Below are 21,485 nucleotides of genomic sequence, written 5' to 3'. Positions count from 1 at the left end.
CGCGGGGCTGATGCTGAGGCTCGTACCCAGGAGCGGTGTGTACCAAGTCCTAAAGGTAACCTCCACCCACCGAGGGTATGAGGAGTTGTGGACAAGCCGCTTGGGATGCTGCTGCTACCAGCACGACTAGCGATGCCTGGAGAGTACGGAGGGGAAGCTGGACCCGTCCGTCCTACCAGCCCCGTGGGGAACCAAGCAGGAATGGAGACCTTCAAAAGCTACTTGGATGCGAGGTAATATCTGCAGAACTTCCATCTTCCGTGGGAAGGATCTTCAACCAACGAAGAGGTTGTAGAGCGACCTTGTCCACGTACCACCCCGTGGCTGGTACCCCAAAGGCCTGGACTTGCTGGTTCACCCCTCGTCAAAGGCATTGTGGCACCAAAGCCTGGTTTTCTGTTGCCCTGGAGCTATTTATCTCCCACAGCATCATCATTCTGCTGTCCATATCGCTAGTCCTCAGGACCTCAGTGCAGCCCGTGAGCACACGTACCCAAAGCGGGGATGGCTCATGCCCACGTTTGCTGACAACAACAATTTGTTTCTTACTCTAAATCCAGTCCTGCTGCATGGCTACTTTCAGCTGTACCTACTCCTCCTGCTTTGTTTTCTACCAACTTTGCCTGGAGGACCGTAACTTACCTCTGCCAACCAGGCAAGTCTTGGAGAACGTATTACTAATTAATTATTAGTTTCAACAACCCCTCTCCTTGGCAGTGTCATTGGTTTGGCAGGTACTAATGAAGCTGTGCTTTGAAAAACCAATATCACCTTCTCCAGAGGTTTGTGTTGTGAAACACCCATTTATTAAAAGAAAGCAGTGACAGCAGCTGATAAAACCCCTTGCTATGCTGAGATGTAACAGCAGGAGGCATGTTTTCAAAAGAGCTTATCCCTTATCATGTTTCATGTCTACAGCAAGATTCCCACCAGAGCTCCTCCGGATGACAAGCTGTGCTTGAAAAACTGGATATTTCTTCTGGACACTAAGTGATAACTGAGTTCATTGGAAAATATGGCCTCGAACGGGTGCAGAGCCAGCCTGGAAAGGTTGAGTACTCGCATACGTGCAGATACAATGGGAACAGAGGACGTGCGAGTGCACTGACCAGGTTTGATTAGCCAGGTAAGCCCCATTCTTCAAAAAACCCAACCCAATCCCAAAGCCATCCCTGCACATCCTCAGAAACCTGTTCCAGCTCTATTACCTGAAGGTAGAGACGGTGCTGCTGAACCTGTTGCTGTGGCCACTGGTGGAGATGAACCGGTGTGTTTGTCTGGTGGGATGTGAAGCTGGTGTGGGGGATCATCAGAGATGGGGAGAAAACGGGCGACGGGGCTGGAGGTCGGACGGTGCTACAGGTAACTGGTTGCATCTGTATTGGGGGAGGCAAGATCTGCTGCTCTGCAACGAATCTGCCACGAGGAGGAAAATAAGGCATGAGAACCTAAACCCAGACCCACCACCGGAGCGGGCCCTGGGGAGCCCAGGTGCTGCAGGAACCAGACTGGAGCAGGGTTTGTCAACCCACGCAGGGCCTGGCGAAAGCAGGCTCCAGATTTCCCCTTCCCCATCAAGCATGGACTGGAACTGCAGAAAATTAAGGTTTTTAAGGCTGTATATCTCCTCCATGACTTGGATAGGCATTTTAGGCTTTGCAAAAGCCAGAAAACAGTTTAAAAAAAATTTTTAAAAAACATTTTAGTTATCATAAAGTTCTTTGTAATTAAAAAAAAATTCTCATTACTTTTTCTCCTAACCAGCTGAGCTTTTGTTTCTTTTAAGACTGAGACTGCTTGTGTTTGCGTGATCATGTACAAGTTTTTCAAAGTAATTTTCAGTGCTCTAAAATGCCGTGCTAAAACACTGCATGAAAACAAGGGCCAGCAAAGACTCACTTTCCTTGCTGCCTGCTGGCACTGCTCTGCGTGGCCTGGCCACTGCTGTTGGCGGCGGGCATCATGGCTTGGATAGACTGATCCAACAGCATCCTGCCGTGGAAGAAAAACAGAGGATGGTCAGGAAAGGGAGAGGTCCAGACTCCTGACTGTCAGTCTGTAGAAACAAATCCCTGAAAATCCTCCCTGAAAGCATGCAAACCATCACCCTGAAAAAAACCTAATGAAATAGGATGCTTACTATAACCTTGTCTAATGCACTTGCAAAGGTGAGCTGAAACTTGCTAAATCTTTCATGTAAGAAATATGTTTTATAGATGGTGAGACCTCTAGGGTTTATCTTGTTTCCTTACGCAGTACTTCAAAACGGCTGGATCCTGTAGAAAGTGTCTGCAAATACCTCCCTGAAAGGTGGTTGAATAGTTTGGGGCGGTAGTATGTGTTTTACACAACGTTTCCAGCACTGTATAAAAGAAAAATGCCTTTGCCACGGCACTTGTCCTGGCTGGAGAAAAGACACTCTGGAGCTTCAGAGCAAGCAGACACAGGTTTGGGAAAGCCTGTCCCTGCTAGTTTTTCCTGTTCACTCCTTCTGACAGCAGCAGATGTCCAAAGGTTACTGAGCTACCTGGACAATTTATGGAAATATGGAGAGAAAAGGATTTCGGGCCCCTGAGGGTAGGGCATGGTACACACAGCACCCTGTTTGCACGCACACTGGGCTCCCCACTAACGCACATCTCTGTGGGAGGGAACATCCTTATGTCCCTGCTGTGGTACCCAGAGAAAAATCACTCCCCTGAGCCCAGATGTGCCTGCCCTCCCCGCTGCCCAGGTATCGCTATTTTCTGCCACTGCCATCAGGATGGTCCCAGCAGGGCTGCGTTCGTACCTGAGGCTCCTGTCCTGGCTGTAGTCAGACTGCGGTTGCCTTTCGCTGCCATCGGTCGGCATCTGTGCAGCCACTGTAATGGGATGCGTTTGCGAAAACACCATGGGGTTGTTGTAGAGGGGCACTGAAATGCTCGTCTGCCCTGGCAGACACGTTTGCTGGGCTTGGTTTCCTCTCAATAGGTGCTGCTGCTGCTGCTGCACCTGAAGTGAAGACAGAGATACCCACGTAAGTTTTTAAAGCTCCCTAATTGGAAGGCTAAAATAACTGCTTCCAGTATGCAGGTGGGAAAAGGAGAAAGAGCAGTAGGATATTCTCCCTGAACACAGCAGTAGGAACAGTATATCTGTTCAGGACAACCAACCCGTTGTTTTCGTTTGTTGTCCCTGCACGGCAGGTGCTGGGATCCCCAGCGGTAGGAGCAGACGGTCTCTTGAGAAATCAGAGTACAAGGGTAAGGACATGCAAGGCTGGAGAGAGAAGAGACCAGCTTAAGAGGGCAGGAGGAGTGCAAATCCAAAGTCCCCAAGGAAAGCATCTCATCTGTCCTTTAAACCAGCAGTTTTGGTATTTTTTGCTTTTGGACACCTCAATTCTTTCCCAAGGGGATGTGACCATCAATATAGTGGATTTAGGTCTAGCGATGACAAACTTGTTTTTCAAAGCTGCCTTCCAAGACTTCTCAGGCAGAAGAAAATTAATCTTTTAAAATTATGCCTACTTCCCCATGTTACAAGGTCACAACTCTCACTGGCTATGAACGAGCATCATGCTGCAATCGCAAACAAGTGAATGAGAGCCCAGTCCTCCCACTCAGTTCCTCTCTGGTCACCAGGACGGCTCCAGCGGTCCCCAGGGTTTAATGTTTTTAGGCTACTTGGCTTTTATTTTTACAGTTGAATGACATCATTCGCAACTGACTCCCGACACAAATTTCGTAATGCCAGCTACGGAGTAAAACCAGCACAGAGGAGATGCGCGGGACCACGGAGAGGGGGGACAAGTATTTAAAAGCCAGGAAAGGGGACGATGAAGACAACGAAGCCGGCAGCGGACCTGGGCGGCCGTGCCGCAGGGGTCCCTGAGGAATTGGCGCGGTGACAGCAGGTGGGTGCTGCAGTAGTGCTTTGTCCCCATAAGGCCTTGCTGCTGTGACTTCTTGGCCGTGGTCTGCCTGGGCGTCCCCGGCGGCGGTGGCCTCCTGGGGCTCGGGTGCTGCACGTTGTTAAAGACGACGGGGATCGGCTGCTGCATCAGCATCTTTAAATAGGAGAGACACATGAGTTGTCGCAGCTCATACAATGGTTGCACTGCCTGGCAGATACCGTCTCTGGCTCCCAGGCTGTCTCTATCAACATATATATAACACTGCAGCAGCACCACCTCTAAATCCAGGGGCAAAGTGAACCACGAATAATGGAAAATCAAATGTTAGCTTGTGCCCAAACATTTATTCAGAGCCATGACCATTCCAGCTCCGTTATGCCTGTTGCATTTTGCCAGTGTGGCGATCCAGCAGCACTAACCAACCACTGAACTGCCAAGCTTCTTGTGCAGGGGGGACTTTGGATTAGCTCCGGATTGTTTTTTTCTAAATCATGAAAATTACTGATTCAATACTTAAGCAGATACTGACACCACTCATCTCCTGGGAGACACTACTCTCACATCTGAGACCAAACTACCAATTTATCCAGAGCTCATCTCTAAATGATTTTGCCACTGACAATTTTGTTACTGATCTGTGTACTCAAAAGAAAAGCAAACGGTTTGTGGGTTTGGGAACCCCGGGTGTACCTGCAGGTTGGAGTCCTGCACTAGCTGGAGCTGCTCCTTGATGACGTGGAGCTCTTCTTGCTGTGTCTTGATGTCAGCTTGCAGTATGCGAGTCCTCTCCTCCAGCTGCTCTTTCAGCTGATGCATCATCCCCAGCTGGGTCGGGAAATGGTACACTGGCTGCGGAGAACAGAGAACAAGACCACGGGGTAGGACCAGTCCTGCTACTCACATTCATAGTGATACTGGCTTCACAAAAACGACTGTTTTTCAGCTTTTGCCATAGAAAATACGATGCTGACAAAAAACGGCAATTGCATATTTAACCAAAGTACCAGTGTACTTCCAGAGCAGCGGCACAGCTGGCTCATACTCAGTGCTTCACTCCAGATCTTGGTCTGTTACATTTCCGTGCAGATGCAGTGCCTACGCACGGGACTCCCCTGTCCCTTTAGTGTGACACCCTGCTGATTTTGGACCACTTGTGTTTTGTGGCAGATGCTGCATGAAAACCTTCGCCACACCTCCAGGCTGGGCTTTCAGTTGTGCTGCCAATTACGTTTGCCAAATGCCAGGCTCAAGTTAGGTTTTAATCCCACCCTGGGATCCATCCTTCACACCTACCTTGGCCACCTTCAATCCTGTATTACAGTCTAAATGTTTACTACACTGACCTCAAAGCTCCATGAGGACAGGCCTCATAGCTATGATTTATGACTCCCACATTTTTCTTGTGGTTTTTTTTTTTCCTTTTTCTGGCCTAACTCAAACCTTCCATGACATCCCCTTCCTCTACGAGGGCAATAAAACTCTTCAGCGTTGTATCAGCCTGTAGTTAGTTGCTAGCAATTCAGAGATGAGCCTTCAGCAGCCCCCAATGGTTTTAACAAGCGTAAACCTTTTCCTAAGCTATTTCCTTGGGTGTCCTACCTGCTGTCTCCTAGCTCAAATAAGTGGTTGCAATAATTTGGTTGCACATAAACCCCAGTAACAGCAACAGAAAGGGCACTGAAAGCTAGCCCCCACGCCGGGACCAGCCAGCAAGGAGGTAAGAGCAGCGAACCGGAGCCACCGAGTCTGCCCCGCTGACTGGCCATACCAGTGCGTTTAACAAAAATAAACCACGTACCATCACAGCGTGCTGAGAGGGGACTGCCGGCTGAGCCACGGGATGCTGAGGGAGGTGCTCACCAGGGGCTTGAGGAGTTACTATGGCCTAGAAATGAAAACCTTGCCTTACTGTAGGTCCATAGCACCTCTAGTGCAGAGTTGGTGCGATACCAGCTCGTACTGGTGATAAATAAGTGCAGGGAATTAGACAACACCATGAGGAGACCTGAGGAGAGTCTGAAGGGAGAATTTAAGCCCCTGCGTGCCCCCTGCTGATTGCAAATCCTCGGTGTCAGCATCCACTTTTGGATAAAGGCCATCTCACGCGTAGAAACCCCGAGAAAAGCGGGCTGGCGGTGTGAGAAGGCGTTTGGCCGGGAGGAGCAGACCGAATCCCGAAAGGAGCCCCTCTCGGCCCTCCACCCGCTCTGCCGGCCAGCAGCGCTCCCCACAGCCCCGGGAAATCCCACGCTCAGGCCCAGCACGCTCAGAGGTGGGGATCCAGCCTCTCTGAGGGCAAGATCGACGCTTGCCAAGCTGATTCCTTTACGGCATCAGAAAGGCTTTTGCTCGCCGGTACCACCGACCTGAGCGCTTCCAGCTGATGCCAGCCGCAGGCCTGCCTTCTCCGCCTGCCCCGACGGCCGGGTGGGAGTGCTGGTGTCCGTGTGTCGCATGGACGACGTGGCTGGAAAAGAGACGGTTTACTATGATACGGCAGACCCGTGCCCGAGTACCCTGGCTGAGCCTGAACTCCGCGTTACGCGGACGAGCGGCGACCCAAACGCTGCCGAACCGGGTCCCCAAACCGCCCTCCGAGGTCCCTCTGGCTCCCCGCCTGACTCGGGGGGTTCCCTGCTGATGCGAACGCCCCGTTTCAGCCTTCCCCTCCGTGGGCGTCCCCAGATAAGCTTTCCCACTCTCCCCTGGCAAGTATTTCAAGAAAAGCCCCCTGAGTTGGCTCTGACCCGTGGCCCCGCACGCATGGGCACTGCGGTCGCCTCGCTACTGTCCCCCGGGCAGGGGGGGACACTCGTGGGAGCTGGCACGAAGCTGGCAGCAAGGCAGGCAGCCTTCTGCTCTCCTTCTGCAGGGACCTATCATCAGGGACAGGACTACCTCATAATAAAAGTTTTGTCAGCGAGGTTCGGGACTCCATCAAATTGCTTCAGCTGAGCGAGTCCCCTCCTGTCCCCCGAGCCACAGCAACCACCCACAACCCTCAGCTGGTGGCACACGGGGGGGACAGCTGCTCTCACACAGGCAGCGGGCTACGAGGGAGAAGGCAGCACGCGGCCGCGGCTCTGCTGCCGTACCGTAACTCCTTACGGCACAGCACGTCGGTCCCGGTGCTGAGCACCCCGCTCCCGCCCCGACTCGGTCGCTTCCAGCTGAACCCCAGTATTTTGGAGGTTGCTCTGCCCTCCAGCCCGCTCCACTCCCCCACGCCGGGCTGTCCCCGGCCACGCTGGCACCTACACGCGGAGTCACCTACACGCGGAGTCGGAGAGGGCGGTGTGCGAGGAGCGCCGGGAGCTGTGGGACGACAGCGAAACTCCCTCCCGGCTGGCGTCCTGGCTGCTGCCGCACCGCCCCACGTCCAGGTAGCTGCTGTGGCTCTGCGGGGAGCGAAACACAAGCGGCGAGATCATCAGCAGCAAAGGACGGCACTGGAGGGGACCTCCACCTCCCTGACCGCTTGCTGGCAGAGAAAAACAGCAGGCTGGGCGCAGAGAGGGCCAGCGCCGCAGCCCCAAACCCCGGCGCAGTGCTCGGTCGGCGCCTGAATGTTCACGCTAAAGCCTTCGGGTATCCCTGTGCAGACAGGACCCTCAGGATCACATCCCAGGCACCCCCGGCATTTCTGTCCTGGGACACCCATCCGACGGCAGCAAGCGGCGGTGGGGGGGACGCGCCGTGTGTCAGGCGAACGCCGTGGGGATTGCCGCCCGTGCCCCGCGCTCCGGCCTGCCACCCTCCCGCTGTCCTGCCTGCGGAGCTGTGTGCACGTGGGAATACGTTTTTTTGTAATTAGCTTCCTTCTGCCTGATTTCTTCAGGGATGTCACAGTCTGTTGGCCGTGGCACACTGGGCAGTGGTGGCAGAGGTAACGAATGAAGGCGGCAGGAGGGGCTGGCTGGGGAATGGTTTTATTCACTGCAGAGATGGAGAGAGATGGCCGGGAAGGGACACGGAGCGGCAGTGGCACAGGGACACCAGCTGCAGCCCTAGGAGAACCTACAGCAAACGGCTCCCGCGAGGGACGGGTACCGGGTGATGCTGAGGGCTGCAACGCTGCTCGCCGCTCCCTGGGGAGCAGTTGCTCCCAGCAGGCTGTTCTGGGCAGGAACCTGGCAGCACATCCGCGGAGGGGAACAGCCCAAGCTAGGGAATATTAATGGCTTTGGAGCCGTCACACCAAAATGACAGATGCCACCTGGCAGATGGTTTATGGCAAACTGTGCTGTTTATGCTGTTGGGTAGTAGAGGAATGTCTCACCTGCAGGACATGGGTGACCACGATGGCCGTGCCACCCCCCCCCCAGGGAGCTTCCCACTCCCTTCCAGAAGATCAAGCAATGGGAGGGATCATTCTGCCTCTCCTCCAGCTGCCTCACATCAACAGATGCAGCTTAAGGTCTGCCAAAAAACATCTCAGCTATCATGTGGAAAGGGGAAAAAGACACAGAAGTGTGCTGTGGTGACAGAAAAGCAGCTGTTTGCAAGACAGTCCTTGCTCAAGCGCAAAACATCTCTGGGACAGCTTCCCCCATACATCCCATAAACAGCTTCTATAAAATAATGTCTGAAGAGCAATGAGGCTAATGGAATGATAATTACACAACAATCCACTTGAAATTACTTTGATTACTGGTATTATTTGTAAATTACTGAGAGGAAGAACTTAAAAGTAATTAAAATAACCTTGTTAATTGGGCAGGTGTGTTGGGATGCCAGACTGATTCAAGCCATGCGAATTATTGCTCTGGTCACAATCCTACACTTGACGCGATGCTGTCCAATGGTGTAAACAGAGCTAAAATCTGGCATAAGTGTTTTCCCTTCACTTCCAATCTTTGTCTGAGTATCAGCGAAGAGCTGGCATTAACAAAACAGGTACCATGTGGTACTGCCCTGCGCTCGGATCCTCTGCGCCTTACTAATGGTGACAGGTACAGCAATCTAGCCTCCAGCTCCGGCTCTACTTTTCTGCTTCTGAACTGAGGTGGTTTAACCTACTGTTTGAGTAACGGTCTCAGAAAGATAATGAATAGCAGAACAGCAGCAATGCAACCGCTGAATTTGCAGTTACACGCCTGAACCAAGACAGGCCGGTTAGAGCTATGCGGTGGAGAACTTCTCAGGGTCTGCTTGAGTCATAACCCAACTGAAGGCTTGGAAGGAGATGGGAGTAAAGGAGAAGGAGACGAAAGAACAGATATTTTCCTAAGATTGGTCAGTGATTACTCAGTTTGGTTTAAACACCTACTCATTGAACTGTGAAGGGACATGGTACCTTTAGAGAAGAGGATGCCAGTTCAATTGATGACTCTTCAAGGCCAAGATCTCGCCTTCTTTCAGCTCGAACTTCCGCATAACTAAAAAAAATAAAACAAAATTTAAAATCCAGTTTTTCAGTCTGGGTATTGTTTACTGTATGGTAACTAGCCTACCATACAGGTCACTATGCCCTTTTCATGTGGAGTCACAAGCTTTGCACAGCACACACACACACACACTCTCTCTCTCATATACAAGGTGCTTAGAGGAACATCATCATACAGCCTTGCAATCTGTGAATAACTGCACATGCTGAATATCCACAGACTAGAAACAACAGGGCGGTGTCCCAGTCCCACTGTGCCCAGGACTGCAGAGCCTATATGATTAATTGTACTAATCATTCCAAGCACAAATGTAGACTCTCCTTTGCAAATTTTGGCCCTGGATGCCTTCAAGCAAAACTAATCTAAACGCAAAGTGCACTTGGTTACTGAAGACAAAATGGGTGTCTGTTCTCAGTACAGTTTTCCTAATAAGGGAGATTCCCATTTTCCATAATGAGGCAGAAAAATGATCCTACAGCTTCTGTGCAGGTAAACTGCCATAGCAAATGTACATTTATTTTCTAACCTGCTGATGATCAAGAATCAATTTTTTGCATGTTGTACGGTAGCTCAGTGAGACCTAAGCCAGTGCCCTGGGGAGGAGGAGGAGGTCAGGTCCCCTCTTTCTGAGGGTGCGCACGGAGCCGTGCAGCGTGCTACATCAGAATTAACATCCCTCACTCCAGCGGAAGCTCTGAATACAAACTGACAGCCGCCCAGGTGCAGGAATCCCCAGGAATGTGCCTCTAAAAGTGTATATTTGCTTTCCTCACTGTTTTTCCCTTAAATAATAAAATACTTACAGTAAACAATGCCACATGACTCACCATTAGGATAAATTGGAGAGGATGTTTTAAAGACTCTTTGAGTGCTTGTGGATTGTGGGCACTGAAAGGTGCCAGAATTTAGGGTGCTGAAATATTAACGGGCCATAACCTTTGTGGGACGCAAGAGAAGTTGCTGAACTGAACTCACTTATATCATCGTAGGCAGTGAATTTTCCTGAAATCACATTTTAACCTGTGTGTTTCAATAATGTATTCTGAATCTTAACTATATGAGACAGAATTGAATTTCAAAATCTATTTAGGACTATATCACTAGGTTTAAGAGACACTGGAAGCAGAAAGAAGAAACAAGTTCATGCACAATAAATACAGAGCTTAAAGTGAAGCCAAATTCCCTGCAGGGCAGCAGAAACAACACAGCTCAGAAGCAATCTCTCTGCCTAACATTTGCTTATGATAACACTTGACATGTAGTTTATATCGGCACACACAGCTCTAATCACTTACACCTGTTTAGTGGTGTAAGGTGTTCTCAGTCTGTTTCAGAATCTAGAGAAGAATCCCAGTTTACTAGTGTTTGTTCTTCCAGATGTTTGACAGCAAAAAGGGGGACCAGAAAAAAATTCACAAATTGATTCCTGACAGTAAAGAAAGATGCAGCGAGCAACAACCTTACTCAAGTTAATAGAGCAAACCAGTACGTCATTATTTTTTCAAGCCCTTCAGTAAATATATTCTCATTCTTAACACAATCTTTTTTGAGATGACAGTGGTAATCAAGCAGATTCGCCTCCAGAAGGTGCATATCACAGAGCATCCCACACACGCACCGCCTTCCAGCACGGGTCTGCAACCGAGCACCAGCAGCTTCCCACTAGAGGGGGATCCTGGGCTGAATTTCAGGTGAGGAGGAAGGCTAGCAGGACAGCAGCTGACTTCAAGTCATAAAGATTTAAAGCCCTGATCAAAAGGTTTCGCAGGAGATGTATGATCCCATTCACACCCATAAAGCCGTCTGATTCTTAACAGCTTTAATTCTTCCTACGGCCATGTCATCGCTAAGGATAAAAGGGGAATGTAACACACTGATAGACTTGGCCAATGGTGGCTTGCAGGCTTTTGGCCCGGTTGCAAAAAAAAATGAGTAACGAAAACACATTATGCTTTTCCCCATGTTCCCTGTCATAATAGTTTTATAGAATTGCATACCATCTTAGTGCATCAATATGCACAGCAAATATTTGGCTAAGGCAAAACAGAACTAGAGAAAATAATGGATGAGCACATGGGACATACATTGTGAAGTGTTTGGCGCTTGCTCCTACCTAACTACCAGGTGAGTGCAAACGATGAACTCGGGTTTGGAATTCCACTGGTGGTAGGTGATGTAGTAGTGTGTCTGCAGCCATATCCACTGCTGGCCTTTGGTCAGGAACCGATAGTAACAGGACTTCCCTTTTCCAAACTGCATCACTGTTAAACAAAAAAGAAAGCAATTTATAGCAAACAGAAATTTCATGGTGCAAAGGTGATTAGAAAAACCACTTGGTCCCATACGCCTCTTGCAGTCTGCTACTGCACTAAAACGGCTCTTGCAGTTTTATAAACATGACACAATACGCAACCACGTACTGGGCTTTTAATTGGGTTCTTTTCTGCTACTCTTTTCAAGAGTGCACTTCTTTGCTATTTTGAGATTGTTCTTATAATTGGCATAACCATATAACTAGCTATATTCTTATAACTTATTCATGGGCTCCTCTGAAATAAGCATAAAAACCATAAATTAAACAAAGTATTGGCCTTTCACAAGTACATGAGAATGCATTTCAAAGACCAGGGGCTTGAAGTCAGGATCCTAACAGTGACACAAAACAATAAGATAGTGGAATTTTAGCAGTTTAACTGAGAGTTTTCTTTCAAGAGATGACCTAAATACACCAGACTGGTATGTATTATCAGGGTATGTCCAGAAAAATCTCAAGTGGTGTAATACAACTGGAAAATAATGAGGGGAACTACATTAATTAACCACATTAATTGTTCCCGGACTGCTGGGAGTACAAAACGAAACCTGCTGACTTAAAATACCCATAATTAATGCAAAGTAAAATACAAACGTGGTTTAAGCAAACCCACTTCACTTCACAGTAGGCAAGATGCCTGCCCAGAGCGGTCAACCTGACAAACAGGAACTTATCAAGCCACACTAACCCAAGTATTTTTACTCACCTGCACACCTCTATTTTGTTAAATATCGGGACTAACTTCTTTAGCGATCCCATTAACAGTCATGGGCTTTAGATGAAGCACTTAGCAAAGGCCTTCTGGCTAACACGCCATGCTGGGGATCGCTCAGCTCCTAGTCCTGGCAGAGATTTCCTGAAGCAACTTCTATAAGTCACTTTGCCAGCACTTTACTTTGTCCCTCTGCACAGTAACACTGAAAGATCCTTTCCTTCAGGTGCGTTGTGCAAATACTCTTTTAAGATGTAAGAGGAGATCTGTGGCTAGCAAATATGTAGAACATAAATCACTAAATAGATTCTCTGCTGAATGACCTGACCCCACTCTCAATATAGTTAGCGTCTACGTCAAACTGCATGCACATACTACCAAAGGGACATCGTCTGGTTAAAAGTAGCTCACTTCTGTCTGAATGGTCTTTTAAGCAAACAGCACTAAAAAGTACTTTACTTGAGAACAATTAAAATATTCCTTTGATAGTCCCATCTACACACTTGCTGCACTTGGCACAACTTGTGTCTAGCCCCTTTCACAGCTTCCTTTGTATGCTCAGCTGGGCAACCGCTTCCCCACCGCCTGTCTTGTACCAGCACTTTGCCTTGACAGGGCAGAAAAGCCAGCAGGCAAGTGGAGTGGGGAAACTTGACATTCAGAGAAGTAATTTTGTCCATTCTCTACTAGGTCCTTTAGCATCTTATACATGTAAGTGGCTGGGAGTACGTGGTAAAGACGGAGGTGGTTTGCAACTCAGGGACAAAGCAGCTTGTCTAGCTCCAGCGTGCTGGGGGGCTGTGGAGCTTCTTGGTGTCCCTGCATCGCGCTGCTCTGCATCTCAGCGTAATGACAGCATCGCACCTTCGCCACTCTCTGGGGTGTCCTTGTTTCCTTTTGACACTCTCCTTTCAGAGATAGCGGAGACAAACAGATAGAGAGTTTGCCCAACAGGCAACCTATAAGTAATATTTCTTGGCAAAATACCCGATTACCTAGATGCATTTTACAAACTGCTTAGTTACTTTTCATTACAGCGCTTGACAATGCAAACCAGCTGGATGACAGACCTAATTGCGGCTCAGTATCTCCGTCTGAAGTGCATGCAATAAAATGGAAAAACAGTCTTAGGGATAAAGCATCTCACGTGTTCATCTGGTAGGAACAGCACACTGATTAATAGTAGACCACGTCTGCTGCCACCTTTTGCCCCTCCTCACATCAGCTCCAGTCTTCAGCAGGACATGGCTCTTCAGCAGCGGGCTGCACTGCCGCAGTACTCGGGCTAAGTGCTCCTTCTGACCTGGCTCCTCCTGGGCTCTTGCAGGTCACAGTATTTCACCTTGCACAAAGATGAACGTCATGGATGGTCTCTGGTGTTCACACATCAGCCTGAACTGGACTTTTCTGCTTTACTTTCAGGTCAACCAAAATGAGCCATCTTCATCCACAGGGAATCTGTATTCAGTACTTTTGTACTTAAAAAAGAGTATGGATCTCCAGAAGCATTTTACTAATAGTGAGTGAGGTTCACAACATCTAATTGCACAGGCAGGGGATCCAAGTGCTGCCTTCAGAAGGCATTTTGGTGAGCTGAGCCTCCTGGCTGACTCCGGAGCCCGGTGGAACAGCAAGAGCCCACGAACTGTGACGACCGACAAAACTCCCAGGGTTTGGGGCTGCCTTCACAAGCTGGGGGCAGAGGGTGGAAAGTTCTGACCTCCCATCTATTAATCTCATTTCACTCTCAGAAAACCTGTGCTCAAACAGGGTATCTGCCAATTTGGGAAACCCGCACAAAGAGTTCCTGATCTGAGTGAGTTCTGCAGGGATTCAACATCCCAGGTAAGCGTCAGATATGACAGTCTGTCGTGGGAAGAGAGAATTCCCTCGTGCCCCAGATAAAGATGCCTTTTGTGATGACAGTAAAAGGTTTTGCACAAGTGACAAACAAGATCAAAGACAGGCACGCTGCAAAGGGAGAGGAACTTACAGTGTTCGTGGCACCTAGCAAGAAGCTCCAGGTCATCTGCATGGTAGTAATCATACCCTGACGTTCCCAGAACCTCAAAGGGTAAATATCCTATAATAGGTGGAGCCCTAGAAGGGAAGCAAAGGGCAGGGAGTGAGCACAAAACCTGACACACTGACATCCTGGCAGATATACACTGCGATACTTGCAACCAAAACCATCTTGTACGTTCACTTGGCAGGGCAATCAGGAGTGGATTTTCATATACACAATGATGTCTTTTCATATACAAGCAAAAAAAAAAACAACAAACCAGTAAGGGAGAGGTAAAAATTGAGAAAATGAAAAGGTGTGTGTTTACTGTTTCATAGCCTATTCATTATGTGGGTGTAGAGAAAGGCACGTACGTATGTGACTCAATTCATTAAGCATGCTTGTGAGACACACAGCTTGAGAAACGCTATGGCTGTTCCTGTGCATAATAACATGGAGCTCGAGTAAAATTATTCAGTAGATTGGATGTAAATGTCATCTGGGTAGTAACTGTAGAAGAAAGAGTAAGTGGGAAGCTGCAATGTGTGTCAGGACCAGCTTGGGTAAAAGAAAAAGTAATTGTTCCCATGGAAAAGCTTGGGAAATCATAACCAGCAAAAATATTTCTATGCTGGTAGTAAAGGTAAGAATAGGCATGGAGCTGGTTTTAAGGACTGTTATTTCTATGGCAGGAAGAGAAGGAATTGACGAAGTATTTAGATAGACACATTGCAATGACTTACCTGACTATTCTGCTGTCAATTCTAGATTTTCCCTTTTCTAGGCAAAATATGAGATTTATTTTTTTTTTTTAAGCACATGTCCTAACAACACTGAGCTTCTGCACAGCCTTCACTGGAGCCTGCTAGCTTATGATTATGAAACAACACTGAAATGTGAGGAGAAAACCACTATTTTTGCCTCTACCCCCTCTATCAGCATGCCACCTTCTGTCCCCTAGTGCTCAAGTACACTCCTGCTTGCACCAATTCAATCACTGCACGCACTTGGTGAGGCAGGACTTGTGCTAATTTGGCTCCACCTATTTGTTTTGGCTGCTGGATGTGCTGATAGCATGAGTCTCACCTGCCAAGTTCAGCGCGTTCCTCAGGGATAAGGCGGCGGTGTGTTAGCGAAATGGTTAACAATTCGAAACCGGGGCAGGCTGAAGGTGTCACTGCCTATCAAACGTGCCTCTCCCGCTGCCCTTCTCTTGGGCTGTCAAGTGACCTTCTTAAGGAAGGTGAATGCCATAAAGTGGCCAAGAACATGAGCAAAAAAATAATTTAAGTGTAAGTACATTTGGGTTTGGATGGATCAGTCCTGAGTCTTCCGGATATTAATGGGGGAACTTCTCCTGTCTCGGCTGAGCGACCGAGCTCCACATTTGTACTCTTGAGAGACACGGTGGGCATAGATTATTCAACTAAAGAGAGCCCAGACAGGTCTATAACCCCCCTCTTCCCCACAACTGTGGGCAGTCTGGCACCAAATGGGAAATGGGGGAAAAGAAGGACAGCCAGGGATCAGCTCAACAGCAGCCCCAGGAAGATCAAGGTCCGAGCAGGAGCTGCCGAGTCCCAGCACAAGGGCTTGGCTGGAACAGCCAGCCCTCAACACTCTCCGATGGCAAATCTCTTGAAACAGAGTGCACTTAGTACACAGTGGTCTCCGCCACAATACAGCTTGCTTTATTCAAATAATGTTTCATAGAGCACTGTGTTCCTTTTCCTCATGTGACCCAGATTCTGTTAATGATGATAATATGTGTATTTATTAAAGTGTCCTTCCTTGCTGTCTCTTTGGCAGAACACACCAGTGTCTCTCCCATCTTTAATAACATGCTTATATTCAAGACAATAATGTCTTTCAGATGCACATCAGATAAACATTTAAGCTGATCAGGAAAGTATTATGACTTTCACCAGAATTCTTTAAATGAGAAAGCAACCCCAAAATGCTCCTCCTCTGTCATTTGACAAGGAGCTGCCTTGCTTGTGGAACAATTTGAAAGTGTCTTGTTAGCTTAAGTTCCAGCCTTGAGGCCTGCAATTCGCTGTGCAAATGGAAATGCACAATCTTCAGAGAGCCTTTTGAGTGCAGTTGTTTAATAAATGAAGGGAAAATAAGGAGAGGACCACAGTGCAGAAGAGAAATAGATCGTTATCAAGGTTGACAGGTTTTCTTCCTCTACACATATTTACATGTCGACCCAGAATACAGATTTTTTCCTAGTTTTCTAATGTTTATCCAGATCTATGGAGTGCTTTCTGCATTATCTATCTTTAGTGCAATGTATGTTATTGTCATGATAGCAAAGGTCCTGATTCCGACTCGTGCTGGGTACCCTCTGTCCCTACTGATGGCACACCTCAGCATCGGGTGACGTGAGTTGACACAAATAAGCAAGAAACAGCAAAACACCCAACAACATTTCACAGCGTCCTGCAGACTGTACTGGAGAGAGGTTTGAATCGGTGATTAAATGAGACAACCCCCACGATCCCTTGCTCATTCTTGGGTCTGGGCTTACCACTCCCATCCAGGGCTGTCACAAACTCTACCTCAGCATCTGCATCAGCTTAATTTACTCTCAGTAACAACAGTTTCCTCACTGGGGATATCAGTGGGACCAGAGTGGCTGCAAGCACCCAGCGCAGAAAGATTCCTCTCTGAGTCATAACCCAGATTCATCAAAAGACTCTTTGATAGGTTTCAAAGCAGCTCCTGCTCACCTTATTCACAGGAACTGCTGGGACACAGCCCTTTGGAAAACCAGCTCACTTCATCAGACAGCGAAGTAAGGGGCTTAGGGCTCTTTCACGAATCTTAACATTAATCACCTCATTCTGAAAAATGTGCATTATTGGACAGGCCAATTAAAGTCTAACAAAGTCACTCCAGCAAGATCTTGACAACATGACTAATAAGCCAACTGTCCCAAACCACACACCATTAACCGTAGGGCTGTCGCAGGGTCAGTTCCTCCGTGCGTCAAGGTAAGGAATGTGAGGTACGCATCTTGTCTACTTTATAAATGCAAGTTATTATTCATTTATATTTGTTCTCTCTCTTTGTTGCTGTAAATATGCAGATGATATTTAGGGTTTTTTCCTCCCAAGTATTTTTTTCCCCTACAGCCTTATTTACTAGTCTTCTATTTCTAGTAATGACTACCTTTGCACAGCTTGCTAAGGGAGGGATAATGGAAAGGGTAGGATTTTGCAATGTGCTTATGCATACATGTCACATACAGAGAAGTAAAAGAGTGAACAAAAACCTCCAGCTTCTTTTGAAGAAAATGAATCCTATATTAATCAGCTTAATAAAGTAGTTCCACTCTGTTTCATTCACCAAGCTGAATCTGAGCCCACCATATGGCATTGTCAAAAACAAATCTGCAATTAAATAATCATCTAATCCACTGCTTTTTCTTTTATTTTTATAAATTCTGTCATTTCTCAAGGTGAAAATCAAAAGTTTATTGACACAGCAAAAGATTTAGAAGGATTCCTGGAAGCTGTAGCTGGAAAACAGAGGAGCTAAACCAATACAGGGAACAGGACTGACACTGCTCAGTTTTAATGACTTAATATCTTGGTGAAGCTAGACATTTTGCTAGACATTTTCCCACCATTTTATATGGTTTCTTACCTGCCTAAAATATGGACAAGAGTAAAGCATTGAAGGATGCCTAATAAGCAAGTTCAGAGTGTTATTACTTACTCAGTTGCATTTAATTGGAGCTATTCTACTTGGGATCTCAGGCAGTAGCTACACAAAGTTTTCTGTTTTTAAACTAGAGTTTGTTTACTCTTCAATGACTAAAACAAAATCTCTTACCTGTGGTCCAAGAATAAAAACTTCCACTCCAAACTATGCCTCGATGTAAATTCTTCACATGGCTCTTCAACATTGCAGAGCTCCTGCAAAACAGTTGGCTCATTCAGAGATTTAATTCTATGAAATGACAAAAGGAGCCCTCTATCAAGACCAAGGGTGCATCTTCTTGGTATAACAAACCCTAGCAAAATGTAGTGCTTTCAAAGCACTTGACTTATTTTCCTCTAAGGAATGTATAAGCCTTGTTTTACAGATGCATAAAGTGACGAAAAGTGGCTGACTAATTTACCCTGGGCTGAATTTCAGAGCTAGGATAAATAGTCCAATGGCCTCATCTTGCAGTCTGTGGGCAAAATTCCCCAGCTTTTTGTAAATATTGGTATCCGAATATGGATGGCAGCACCAGGTCCAGCCTCAAACCGAGCTGGCTAATGCTCTCTTGAGCAAGAAGCACCTACGGTCGTTATCCCTGTCATCACTGCACCACAGGACACTTACGGACCAGCAGAAAGAGTCCATGAAACACGGTGTTCACGGTGTTTCAAGATGCGGGTGGCCGCCTTATACAAGAAGGGCTGTATTTCTTTAAAGGCTGCAACTTTTCAAGCGGTTTCGCTGGTCACCTTGTATTGGCGCTTCCTGGGCTGACTGCTCTGAGAGACCCCACCATACGACTGCCTCTTCCCAAAAGCAGCTCCCGCTTTGTGTCTCGCCATTCCAAAATACGTACTTACGTCGTCCCACTCCCAGTCACAGCGGTGTCCCCTCTCATTTAGCTCTGCACAAACAATCTGTGCCGCTGAACGTACCCTTTGAGATGCTGCTGCAACACGGCTCCCCTCGCAACAGCCGAGCACACGGCTCGTGGTACCCGCAGCAGCTCTGCCGCTGGGCACCGGCCGACCCCCGCGCCAAAGGGAAGACGCAGTCACAGAGCTCTCACCTTTAAGAACTGCGGTGTGACAAGACGAACAGTTGCTACAAGGCAAATCTGCTCCTCCGTGGCTGACCTGAAAGCTCGTGCAATAGCTGACTCAAAGCCATTACAGGAGGGTGTAGGCACTAGACACAACCAGACAGTTTATTTAAGAAGAAGAGGAAGGAGAGCTTTCTTTTCATGTTAAGACAGGTACAATGACTGACGAAACCCAAGCAACAAACTCCTCCTACCCACAAGGCGATGCCATGCTGATACAGGCTGATGTTATTTAAAGCATGACCCTTTGGGCTCTGAGTTACCCAGTTGTAACCACCTACCCCTGGCTTGCGGGGAAGCTTGGTAAGACAGCTCTGAGCCCCTCAAAGTGTGCAGCTACAGTCTCCTTGTCAGCCTTTCCCCAGCTCAACGTTTGCGACATTCAAGATTTTACAGGTTTCTTGAACTATTTAGTCTTTAAAAAGCGTCGTTTGATTGCCACAAGTGAAACAGAATAGCATATTTTACTGGTTATTTGAATAAGTAGGCTGTTTTACAATTCACAGTGGGTCAAATGGAGGTAGGATCAGTCTCGTATCGCTTCTTTAAGCACAGCATGCAGAAGAGTGCACTCTTCTGACCAACGGCCTCCCCACCACTTTTATACAAAAAAATATCTCCAACATATCCACAACTCATTCCATCCCTGCCGATTATAGGGCATTTTCAGCTGAAACAAGGCCTTTAGGAGGCTACAGATCAACACACAATTTAAAGGACAGAGGTAGAGAGGTAAAGGTAGGCTGGAGCAGTAACTTACCATGAGTAAAATATTTAAAATCCACTACAAATTTCACATATTCATACATCAGGGGTTCATTTGGATCTAAGCTGCCTCTTGCTAAATGGCAGCAAAACTCTATTTGTTTTTCCGCTGAAATGAGAGAAAGTGAGGGAGACATACACAATGTTACTAGAAGTCTGCACGTTAACGCATTCCCTATATCAAATCTGTCTAGGTGCTTATACCAACCCTGCTGCTGCGGTATCTGAGCACACCCTGCTGGGATGCTCTTGATACCCATAAGTAAATATATAACTACTAGGAGCAATGATCAGCTGTTTCTACTGAAGGAAATGTATTCTCACCCTTTCTCACATGGCTTTGCAGCCACCCCACCATGCTGGGCGTGAAGCCCTGGCAATATTGGTCAGCGGTATTTTCCCCTGACTTTGTGCAATGCACAATTTCATGCAAAGCTGTTAAATGATATTGCAGTATTCTGCTCTGACACTGCTCCATAGGACTCAGACCCAAAGGGCACTGAAGTCACCCTAAGCCTTTCCATTAACGGTGGAGGGCACCGTGCCAAGCTCTTATTCAGTTTTCTGCCCAAGGTCTGAACTCCACAGATCAGAGCATGTGGTCTTCAGCCGGAGGGAAACCAACCCCAGGGCAGAGCACCAGCACGAGGGCTGCCCAGTTCCCACTGATGCTTACGGGGCAGCAGAAAGGGGAGGTTAGCACTGCCCGGCCACGGTGAACCCACCGGGAAAGCGGGGTCCCAACACAGGCTTGGTGAAACGTGGATGTTACAAAGATGTTGCTGCCTGCTCTGGTGCTGGGGATGTTTTCTTGGGGAAAGGCACATTTTGGGGGTGGGACGGCAGACAGCAGTAGAGATCCGGATGGGGTGTTCAGATAGGAAGGCTGTTGCTTAAATTACATGTATGTGTCCTCAGACTTGCAAGCTTCCTAAGGAACAAAGACTCTGCCAAAACCCTTTGGGATTTCTCCTACCCTTTTCCTTCCCTCAAGCCCCTCACTCCTTTCACAGGCTCAGTCCAGCATCCTGCTCTGGGAAAAATATCTAATGATTCACTGTCCTCTGATGCAAAACAGACAGTAAAACAAAGACTGTCCAAATCAAAGAGCAAGTACTGGGAGCATGTAGGAACATTAGATGATGTGCTGCATTAAAAACCAGAGATATTAACTGCAGCAAAACAGAAGTGGCAGGCAGGAGAATTAAATAGCTGGAGAGCTCTGTGCAGGCTCCGCTGGGAGCTGTTTGCCTTTGGCAAATTTCCCTGACCGACAGACAAGAGAAGAGCTTACCGTTTAGAAAATCAGCTGCAACAGGATCTGTCATGAGCACGTGTGGAGAAAGGAGCTTGTACACCTCACTCTGCTCCCGCTCAGGAAGAAAGTTTAATATATTTTGGTCCACCAAATCTGACTGATACAAAAGAATGCTTTGTCATGTTCAGCAGTACAGCCTGACACAACCACACGCCTTTTCATCCCGCAGCAGAGCACAGACGCTGCCGGTCTAGCGTGGTTGCTTACTTAAGACAAGGAAGCCCAGTCAATCTGCAGATGGATCTAGGGCAGAATATAACCCCTAGG

General features: G+C 47.7%; 1 protein-coding gene across 7 annotated transcripts in view; it reads right to left on the bottom strand.

The window, feature by feature from the left end:
• The window catches only part of PASD1 (PAS domain containing repressor 1), a 111,856-nt gene that overhangs the window by 4,466 nt on the left and 85,905 nt on the right, over positions 1-21,485 (bottom strand). For 4 of the 7 annotated variants that reach the window (XM_029997541.2, XM_029997540.2, XM_029997543.2 and 1 more), the window contains exons 7-21: positions 21,195-21,315; positions 19,896-20,009; positions 19,103-19,221; positions 18,160-18,242; positions 14,305-14,411; positions 11,399-11,546; positions 9,195-9,276; positions 7,173-7,296; positions 6,265-6,365; positions 5,697-5,783; positions 4,589-4,747; positions 3,848-4,051; positions 2,792-2,994; positions 1,900-1,992; positions 1,209-1,416 (exon numbers count right to left, since the gene is read on the bottom strand). In XM_029997541.2, coding sequence (XP_029853401.1) covers positions 1,209-1,416; positions 1,900-1,992; positions 2,792-2,994; positions 3,848-4,051; positions 4,589-4,747; positions 5,697-5,783; positions 6,265-6,365; positions 7,173-7,296; positions 9,195-9,276; positions 11,399-11,546; positions 14,305-14,411; positions 18,160-18,242; positions 19,103-19,221; positions 19,896-20,009; positions 21,195-21,315 — 1,953 coding nt within the window. Of the gene's footprint in view, positions 1-1,208; positions 1,417-1,899; positions 1,993-2,791; positions 2,995-3,845; positions 4,052-4,588; positions 4,748-5,696; positions 5,784-6,264; positions 6,366-7,172; positions 7,297-9,194; positions 9,277-11,398; positions 11,547-14,304; positions 14,412-18,159; positions 18,243-19,102; positions 19,222-19,895; positions 20,010-21,194; positions 21,316-21,485 lie in introns of all 7 variants that reach the window. The other 3 variants (XM_029997544.2, XM_029997547.2, XM_029997546.2) reach the window with 3 other exon arrangements.

The sequence above is a fragment of the Aquila chrysaetos genome, chromosome 21 (assembly GCF_900496995.4).
Source record: "Aquila chrysaetos chrysaetos chromosome 21, bAquChr1.4, whole genome shotgun sequence".
Taxonomy (NCBI): domain Eukaryota; kingdom Metazoa; phylum Chordata; class Aves; order Accipitriformes; family Accipitridae; genus Aquila; species Aquila chrysaetos.
The sequence above is the reverse complement of the archived record's forward strand: the minus strand, read 5'-3'. Positions and strand labels throughout refer to the sequence as shown.